At 51.4% G+C, this 10,124-nt stretch overlaps 1 protein-coding gene across 2 annotated transcripts in view; it reads right to left on the bottom strand.

The window, feature by feature from the left end:
* Positions 1-1,616: 1,616 nt before the first annotated feature.
* The window catches only part of Ccdc187 (coiled-coil domain containing 187), a 51,260-nt gene continuing 42,752 nt past the window's right edge, over positions 1,617-10,124 (bottom strand). Inside the window, exons 23-27 of one of the 2 annotated variants that reach the window (XM_021157080.3) lie at positions 9,999-10,068; positions 8,088-8,224; positions 7,607-7,722; positions 7,108-7,184; positions 1,617-6,630 (exon numbers count right to left, since the gene is read on the bottom strand). In XM_021157080.3, coding sequence (XP_021012739.2) covers positions 4,610-6,630; positions 7,108-7,184; positions 7,607-7,722; positions 8,088-8,224; positions 9,999-10,068 — 2,421 coding nt within the window. In that variant the 3' untranslated portion in view covers positions 1,617-4,609. The remainder of the gene's footprint in view (positions 6,631-7,107; positions 7,185-7,606; positions 7,723-8,087; positions 8,225-9,998; positions 10,069-10,124) is intronic. The other variant, XM_085835097.1, reaches the window with a different exon arrangement.

Raw genomic sequence — 10,124 nt, 5'->3', positions numbered from 1 at the left:
CCCGGAGCTGGGATTAAAGGTAGGCATCATTATGCCCAGCTAATATGTGCATTTTAAGAGAAAACTTTATGGTATGTACATTATGTCACTAAAACTTGACAAGAAGAGGCTGGAGAGATGGCTCAGCAGTGACCAGCACTTGCTGCCCTGGCAGGGGACCAGGCTTTGATTCCCAGCACCCACATGGTGGCCCACAGCTGTTTGTTCCAGGGATTCAACACCCTTTTCTGACCTCTACAGGCACCAAGGCACATCCATCGTGTACATACATCCATGCAGGCAAAACAGGCACGCACACAAACTTTTTAAATATATATATTTTTTAAGTTTTAAAAAGCGATTAGATGGGCTAGGGTGGGGGACTCAGTGCTGAAGGCACATTCCACCCCAACACTGGAAAAAAAAAGAGTGTTTAAATGTAAGGTAGCTGTGCACTATAGTGCAGCCCTGTGCTACTCAGGACTAAGAAAGGAAGACTCAAAGTTCAAGGTTGTTTGGGCCAGAGTGAGCTTAAGGGAAGCCTGGGAGTCTTAGTGAGGTCCTGTCCCCCCTCCCCCGCCCCCACCCTCACCCCGGTCTTCGTTTCTCTCTCCAGGTGTTGATAAAAACTAAAAGGGGGTGTTGAGATGGCTCAGTGGGTCAAGGGGCGTGCTGCCAAGCCTGGTGACCTGAGTTTGATCCACAAGACTCTTATGGTGAAAGGAGGCCCTGGACAAGTTAGTGGGAAGAAAGATAGCCAAGCACCTGCTGCAGGCGTCACTACTATGGGTGAATGTGTGATGGAGAGATGGGAGAGATGGAGTGTGTGGTGGAGATGGAAGAGAAGTGAAGCTGAGGAGAGAAAGACAGACCCGGAGACTCGACAGTGGTGAGAACAGGCAGAGTGGGCCATGGTGTCGTCCTGGCCTGGGCTGCTGCCAAGGGTCGATGTCTGGGTCCATGGTCCTGCTGCAGAACATGTGGATATCTGAGGGCTAGGCTGCCACAGGGGACATGCTCACCTGAGTGGCCTGTGCTGCCATCTGAAGCCATGGTGTACATCCGGGCCCATGCTGCTGCCAGCTGTGGCGTTGGGTGAGCTAGGCAGGGCAGTGCTGGAGAACTCACCCTAGTGATAGTGGCACAGGAGAAGTGCCAGGCTGACCAACCCAGCTACTTCCCAGATCAGATCCAGGGATTAGAGTTGGCCTGCCCAACATCTACCCCATCTATGAACTGCTGGAGGGCATGAAGGGGCTGGTCTGACAGATCCAAAGCTGCAGGACCTCCATGACACAAGGCAACCACAGGATATCTGAGAAGAGTCCCCGTGAGGGTCCAGTATTGATAGAGTGGTGGGAGGGAGGATGCTTCAATCAGTGCTGGGAGACAGAATCTTGGTGTACACAGAAATATAAAAAATATTATTTTCCGCCGGGCGGTGGTGGGTGGTGCACGCCTTTAATCCCAGCACTTGGGAGGCAGAGGCAGGCGGATTTCTGAGTTCAAGGCCAGCCTGGTCTACAGAGTGAGTTCCAGGACAGCCAGGGCTACACAGAGAAACCCTGTCTCATAAAAACCAAAAGAAAAAAAAAAAACATTTTCTAAAGAATTTCTTCAAATTTCAAGTCATTTATTTAAGTGTTTTTTAATTAAAAAAACCCTGATATATAAGGCAAATGTGTACATATTACCGGGCTACAGTGTGTGAAGTTTTCACCTGCTTTTATGTAAGTAATTTCTCACAATCACCATACTACACATCACCTCCTATGACACAGCCTTTTCATGGAACATAAACCTTGGCACAGATTATTCATAAACATAATTTTGCTTTGTTTCCCAGACAGGGTTTCCCTGTATAGCTCTGGCTATCCTGGAACACACACTCTCTTTGTAGACCAGGCTAGCCTTGAACTCACAGAGATCTGCCTACCTCTGCCTCCTGAGCACTGGGATTAAAAGCATGCACCACCACCGCCTGACAGTAAGCATAGTTTTTAATGGGTTAAAATAAGACAAGAGCAAAGCTGAGAGGTGAAGGGGGTGAGGAGGAGAGAGAGCAGGTGGGGGTGAGTACAGGCAAAGACATGCATGAGAAACAATGGGACCCAGAAGATGAAGAGTGAGCTCCATCAACAAACAGGGGACTGTGAGGAAGTGAAGAGTGGGTGACAGGTGAGTAGGTACACACACCCATGTATAGACGTGCACACATACACATGTGACTTAAGACAACCTCTGGGAGCTCCCACCATGTATGTGAGCCTCACTCCATTACATCCTGCTCAAACCAGATTCAAAAATCAGATTTTGAAATCTGCTGCCTCTGAAAATCGACTGCCTTCTGAGTTTGCGTAAAAAGTCACTCTCAGCCGGGCGTGGTGGCACACGCCTTTAATCCCAGCACTCGGGAGGCAGAGGCAGGCAAATTTCTGAGTTCGAGGCCAGCCTGGTCTACAGAGTGAGTTCCAGGACAGCCAGGGCTATGCAGAGAAACCCTGTCTCAAAAACAAAACAAACAAACAAAAAAAAAGTCACTCTCTTTGGAGAGCAAGGCATCTCATGTCTATAATCCCATACTTGTGAGGCTGAGGCAGAAAGAGTTCAAAGCTAACCTGGGTTATAGAGCAAACCCCAGTCATACATAAGCATACACACACGGTGCCACTTCCCTGGGGACAGCGAGAGAACCCTGTACAAGTAAATGCATAAGGACGCTCCTGCCTGCACGAGGCATCCAGTCAGAGGCTAGCACAAGATCCTAGAATTCCTCAAGGCAGCCCATCCATTTGATTGCTCTGGGCCCCACCGAGCCTCCGTGGAGCTAAGGTAGAGAAGGTTTCATCACTGTCTGAGCCTGGGAACCAGTACCCAGCCACTACAACCAAGACAGCACTGTGGCTCCCGGGCAGCCAGCAGTGAGTGGCAGGCATCCTGCTGTCCCTCATGATCTGCTGAGAGAGGTAAAGGTGGTGCCTCTGACAGAAGTCACTGCTTTTAGTGGCCTGTCCTCACCCTTATACATGCCCCCAAATTGTTCTGTTCTCCTGGGGAACTAACTATGGGAGCCCATCCCAGAGTCACTCCACTCCCTATAGAGATCCTGCACCCCAGTCCCCTGGTGAGCCCACCCCTGAGCTGGATGAGGTCATGGGCATTGCAAGCTGCTCTCAGTCCCACCATTAAGCAGGAAATCCTGAGTGGTTGGATCAACAAGTCCCTGGATGTCTGTCCTGAGGGAAGAAGGTGTTCTTGTAGAGAATGGTCACACTTTCTTGTAAGAACTACCTGTGTCACCTGCCCACACTTTCAATAACCACCCAGGTCATTCTGTCCCAGAAGGCCCCCAGGGAATAAAGGAGGCAGTCTAGGCCTTGGTGTAGTCAGCCAGGCCTGCAAGAGACAAGACTTTTTGAGGCTCCCGTCACTGTTTTCCTGAGAAAATCAGTGTCCCAGCAAATACTATGAAAGCAAAAGTAAGATAAAAAATTAAGTCACAGGACAAAGAAAGAACCTCAGCCCCGGGAACAAGGTGTAGGCTTTGTTGGTCAAGAGCGACTAGTTATCTGCTTTCCGTCTCCACAGGATGACAAATGTCCCTCAGCCACAAGCAATCTGAAGACATAGGTTTGTTTTGTTTTGGTTTGGTTTGGTTTTTGAGACAGGGTTTCTCTGTAGCCCTGGCTGTCCTAGAACTCACTCTGTAGACCAGGCTGGCCTTGAACTCAGAAATTTGCCTCCCGAGTGCTGGGATTAAAGGCATGCGCCACCACGCCCGGCTCGGGACTGAAGGCATATATCAGTTGGTAAAGTGCTTGTCTTGCAAGTATGGGGACCAACATTCAATCCCCAGAACCTATGTTTTTTTTTTTTAAACAATAACAATTAAACCAAACCAAACAAACAAACAAACAAAATCCAGAAAACAGAAAAAACAAACCCAAACCCTGGATGCATAGAGTTCAGCAGGAAAAAGCACTTGTCCTGCTTGGATCCCTAGAGCCACTGCAGAAGAACCAACTCCCAAAAGCTGTCCGCTAACCTCCACACAGGGACCATGGCACCCACCCACCCACATGCACACACAGTGAACACTGGGCATTTGCAGGTTGAGGCAAAGCCCAGGATAGCTCCTCTCGGCAGCCTAATCACCTTTCCCTTAGAGGCCTCTGAAACCACTTTTCCCCCTTGGCCTCACTGACTGACTCCCACACTACCTCATACTAGCTGGAGCCTCTGGCCTCCTGTCCTTTCCTTGGTCAGCCGCTGGACACCATCCTACATAGCCTTTGATGCATGCCTCCAGAACTGGGGTTTGAGCCGTTTAAGAGCCCGACAGAAGTTGTGGGAAAAAATCAGGGAATTACTCTGCCAGAGGAAATTCAGATAGAGCCAGCCCATGATTGGCATGGTGAGAACTCAAGACTATTGACTGCTGCAGATGACCATTCTGCCAGCCAGCTGAGATGTGACAGTCCACAATGGGAAGCCCAGGTCCCTCAAATCAGACAGACAGAAAGAAGACAAACAGGTACAGAGGCAGGCAGAGACAGACAGACAGACACAGACACACACACAGTGACATATCAGATGCCCATGAGTTTCTATCATCTTTCAGAGCACACATCTAGGGACTGTCTTCAGGGACCAGCCCTGACAGTTCAGCGAGAGAATCACACAAAATCTTCCTGCTGAGCTGGGTGGACACTACATCCACTGGCCCAGCATCTCCTGTCCCTAGAAGATCAGCACAGGCACCTTCAGAGACAGGGGCAAAAGCCCAGTCTCTCCTAGGGAGCTGCTGTGTGTCCAACAAATCCTGGAGCTTGGGCTGGTCCTCTGTCCAGCAGCTCTGGCCTGCCTTCTCCTCCTCATTAGTGTGCTTGAGGGACTCAGCCTGGTCACTGGGTATCAAGGGCACTGGGCCTGGGGGTAAGCTTTCAGAAGGTGCAGAACAGGAGGGTAAAGATGTGGCTGCCCTTCTGTCTAAGATGTGTTCTATCCCTTGCTGGTGCTTTGCACTCTCAAAACACTGTACCCCTTCCCAGGGTCCACCTTGACTGTCTGAGGCCTGAAGACCTTCTCTGGCCACACAAGCCACTGGGGATGAACTCAGGGCCTGAGCTGACAGTCTTGGGGACCTCCCGGGGGCACTGACTACCCAATTACTCAAGGGAGATGTTGAATATGAGTCATCCAGGCCTCCATCCTGCCCAGGTGCTCCCAGGCAGTGCCCTGACTCCTTAGGCCCCAGGGAAAGGGCTTCCCCCAGAGCCTCCTCAGATAAGAAGGACATGTCCTCAGCAGTAATGGATGTATCCTCTCCTAGGGTGTCCAGTGAGTCACCTGAAATCATGGCCTCCTCAGGCGGGGTAGGGAAGTCTTGTGAGCTGAGGTTGGGCTCATTGATATCACTCTTTGCTTGGGGAGAGGGAGGAGGCGGGAGGAGGTGGGTGACCCTGTGGATGGAGGATGTAAGGTCCCCACTGCCATAAGACAGCTCCTCATCTACAGGAGACAGTATTTCAGCCAAGAAGCCACCTACACATGAGGGACTGGCTACCTCTGTGACATGGGGAGCTCTGCCCTCGGAAGAAACCTGCGGGGTAGTAGCAACCTTAGAACTAGGTGAGGCCTGTAGGGGCTTCCTCTCCATGGACGGGCTTGTATCAGGATTCTGGGGTTCCTCCTGGCAGCCAGCTGAGGCCTCAGCAGGCATGTCTATTTTACTGAGACCTGCCCCATCAGAGGAGGATGTGCCCAAAGGAACGGACAGTGACAGACTCAAATCACTGGTAGACGGACTCTGGGGTGGGAACACTGTGAAGGTGGCCACAAGGGACATCTGCCTGACTTTCCCTGTATCAGACATCTCACTCAGACTCCTGTGGGTTCTGGAAGCTTCTTGTTCTTCCTCAGGGCCTGAGGGGGTGTGACTGGTATGAGGCCCTGCACTGCCTTCCAGGTCCAGTGAATCATTTGCAGGCAAGGAACTCCCTGAGTCTGGCTCAACACGAGGGTGAGGCTCTACAGTGTTCTCACTCTTCTCTTCCCAGATTTGGCTGGAGGACTCTGACAGCTCTGACCCCAACCTTGGAGAAGGAGCATGTGGGAATGGTAGTGGCCAGTTGGCCTGAAGGGAGCTGTCGTCTGGCTCTGCACCTGCTGCTACAGCTACCTCCTCAGAGAAGCCACTAAGGAGTCTAACCTCACCACCTTCCAGTCTCTGCAGGATCACTTGTCCTACATTCCCAGGACCCCCCTCCAGCTGAGGAAGGCCCTGGTGGAGGCCACAGAAGGAAGGCAGGCCTGGTTCCTCCCAGGAATCATGAGCAGAAAGCTCCCTAGACCAACTTGGAGCTGCATGCAGTGGGGTATCTTCAGCTTCTAAGGTGGACAGGGATGTGGAGCTGTCAGAAAGCTGGACTAGGGTGGCTGTGACTTTCTGAAACTCCTGGAGAGATGAACAGGAAAGACTGCTTGCTGGGCTCACCGAGTGGGTGAGGAATAAGGCAGGGCCTTCAGAAGACCCTGAGTGGTTACTAGAAGCAGTCTCAGAACACAGGTCCAAGATGGCAGCAGACTGGCATGGAGGGCTGTCTAGGTGCCGGGCAGGCTGTGTTTCAGTCTCACAGGCCACAGGAGCTGCTGAGATGGATTGAATTAAGGAGTGGCTCACAGTTACCACACCCTACATGGTAGACCATTCAAGAAGCAGTGTTACACCTCTGTAGAGAGCAAGGGCAGTCCCCAAAAAGGGTATTCCAACTGACGACATTAAAAAGCAATGGTATCAATGTGCTAAGTCCTTTGGCAAATGTCAGTTAACTGTTTAGCGCCTTCCCTACTGGTGGGTCACATGTGTCTGGACTCAGCCTACAACCCCTCAGCTGCTCTTGGATCTTCTGGGTGGCACTATTTGGCTTGCTTTCAAGTTATAGACTCCGCCTGCAGCCCTGGGGAGAGGGGTCACTAGGATTTCCCCATCCCACCCCAGTCAGTGTACAGGGCAGGGCAATGTGCCATCAGAAAAGCCTCACTTTGGATAGACTCTAAGTGAAGACTTGTTGGCCTTTGAGCCAGCCCTGGAGTGGGTGTTGGGTCCTAAAGAGATGGGCACCTCACCTGGAGAAGTGGCCTCCTGCTCAGCTTCCAGGTGGGCTAAGCGGATGTCTGGGCTCTCCTGTGCACAGGCGTCTCCCCTGCAAGCATATGGTGAAGTCGTGGCTGCTGGGGAAGAAGTCTTTCCTTTCAGTTGCCCTGGCCCCAGGACTCAGCCAGTGACCCCCATGCCACACTCTTAGAAACAGCTCTGTCGGTCACCTACCATTGGAAGTGACCATTGCCACATAGGGTCACCTGGGAGTCTGCCTTTGACGGGGATGAGAGGGTGACAGATGACAGATGACATCTGACCACAGGTCACCTCGATTATTAGGTGACACTTCTAGACACCTGCAACCCCAAGCTGCACCTTGGTCCTTCACTGAGTATCAACAATTTTGATACTAAGAGGGAGTCAGACCCAGTAGGTAGAGTATAGCTGGACCCAGGAAGGGTGCGAGGCTAGGCATCGGGAAGTTTCGATGCTGACTGAGGCTGTTTCCAAGCCTCAGTGCCTTACCTTACCCACGTTCCACCCCTTCGCTGCTCTGACTGCCAGTGTGCCTCTTCCTGCAGTTCTTCCTCAGAGCTTCTGGAAACATCCAGCCCTTGGCTTGTTCTTTTCCCAGCCACCTGCTGGATATACATAGAAAGAGGTCTGTCAGGGCCTCCCACACTTCCTCTGCTGGGGATCAAAGACTGTGCTTTCAGAGACTGTCGCTAAGGAATAAAGATCACCCATTGAAGAGGGCTCTGAAAATCCCAACACCCAACACCCCCTTTCTCCCTGGGAAGACTTTCTTTCTGTCCAAGTGTTGAATTCGAGGCGAGACCCATGGAATCTGTAACTTGCAGAATTGGATGAACTGTCTGGAATGAGTGCTCTCTGAGCCCTCAACCCACAAGAGCCCTATGTGATGTACAAGGTGGCTTTAGTGGCCATACAGCAGGCCAATGCTCCCTGTAACTTGCACACAGAACATGGCCACACCCTGACTCACTCTGGCATCCTGGGAACAAGGACCATCTCCACTTAAGGACTGCCCACACTGTCCATGCAAGCTCCAAACATGGCTGTCTGTAGTAGTCAAGGGCCTCTCCACTGCCCAGGCTGCACTGGACTTGGTCTGTAGGTCTCCTATGGGACAAATAGATTGTGAATGCTGGCTGGTGTAGATGCAAGGGGGGAGGAAGTGGCCCCCATGGAGGTGTGAAAATTCAAAATAGATGCAAGACTTGACTTGGTTAGTGTTAGGACACAAAATATGTGATTTTGTGCTTCCCAAATTATTATTATTGGGTAGTTAGTGATATGAAGTCCTAGGGAAAAAGAACATAAGGAAAAACAATTAAAATGTATAACTCTATTGTCAGGTGTGATGGAACACACCTTTAACACAAGCTAGCACTTAGGAGGCAGAAGCAGGCTGATCTCCGAGTTCCAGGCTCTCTTTTCCTCCTTTGGGAAACCTCCCACAGGTTGCTGGGGAACCCTTGCTAGACTGTTCCTTTTCCTACCTCACAGCTGTGCTGAGGCCCTCTAGCACAGTGAGGGGCATGGACACTCAGGCAAGGGGAGGCCCTGGGCATGGCAGGATCTTCTAAGGCAAACTAAAAGGCTAGCCAAGTGGGCACAAAGCAGGACACAGCAGAATCTTCCCAGGTTATACCTCCATATTCCTAGATCTGAGGACCCTGGTAGATTGTTGGGTAGATCTTGGACCCTGAGGCCTAAGGCCACCAGCTTATGGACCAGAGCTATGATGCCAGAGCCAGGGATGAAGGCTGTGGTGGTGGGGTCACCACAGGAAGGGTCCTGAGGTTCTCTAATAGCCATGCTGGAGTATTCCCGAGAACCTTGTATGTACTATCTTCTGATCAGGGAGCAACCAGCACTGGGTCAACCTGCAGCTTCCCAGACCTTCGCTAACAGGCTCCATTATCATGGTCCAGGTACTTAAGTTCTCAGGTGTTTAGACAATGGATGGCTGTATATGACACACATGGCCATAGGGCAGCAGAGAGCAACTCGAATGGTGAGGGGCACCAGGCTCAGATAAATGTCCACAGAGCCCTGAACAGTGGCCAAGAGTGGTGTGACTCGAGCAGAAGGGGAGGTCATGGGAATCGGCCCTGCGTAGACCAGATCGCCATCATCTTTGGATCCCTAGGGAATCCCATCGGTCCTGACTCTTGGATAATCCTCATGCAATGGGAAGGTCTAGTTTTTCCTCTTCTAAGTGACTTGAAACTCACTCTCTTGGGCCCTAATGCAAAGAGTACGTTGGTCCAGCAGAGTCTGGTGAGATTTAACATCCCTCCTGCTTCTAAGGGTAGATGCTGAGTAGTGGGTGAGTGGTGGAGCTTCTGAAGCAAGGGCTGGGATGCAGGGGTGGGGAACTCAGAGGTGGCCTCTATTCTGAGAGCCAGCCAGGCCATGGGCAACCCCAGAGAGAGAAGACTCTCCCACTCCTACAGATCAGGAGTTCTGCCCTCAAAGAGGCCTCAGGACCAAGTACACAGTTCAGAGAGTGAAGAATTTGATAGGTATAAAACTGTGGTCAGCTAATAAGGATGCTTCTGTCAGTGCTGATTTCTAAGCTCTTGGAACTGTCTAGATAAAACCAAGCTGCAGCTGAAACGATCAGACCAAAAATTGTCTTTAATGTCCCCAGAGGAGCAGCCAAATCATCTCCAATGGGCAATGGAGTCAGCCAGCCTTCTAGCCATGAAGGGGTCTGCAGTCATGGTGGGGAGGCTATGAGCATTCGTCCTCTTCGACTTTCCCTGGGGACCTGTCTGTCCTTGCTTGATTGCTGAGCACCAGCCTTGGACAGAGTCCACTGGATGGAGGGGAAGCTCCTGGTAAGATCCATAGAGGGTGATCCACAGATCCTCTGCAGAGGCCTTACCTGGAGAAGGCAGTTCTTTGGCCTCCTGTGGCTTTGGCTGAGAGGTTGAGCTGCCATCTTTCTTGGTGGCCTGCATCAACAAGATAGAAGGGGAGATATACCAAAGGATACAGGAGCTACCTGCGG

The sequence above is a fragment of the Mus caroli genome, unplaced genomic scaffold (genome assembly GCF_978045245.1).
Source record: "Mus caroli unplaced genomic scaffold, Mus_caroli_1 scaffold_2, whole genome shotgun sequence".
NCBI lineage: Eukaryota > Metazoa > Chordata > Mammalia > Rodentia > Muridae > Mus > Mus caroli.
This window is presented reverse-complemented; position numbering and strand designations above follow the sequence as displayed.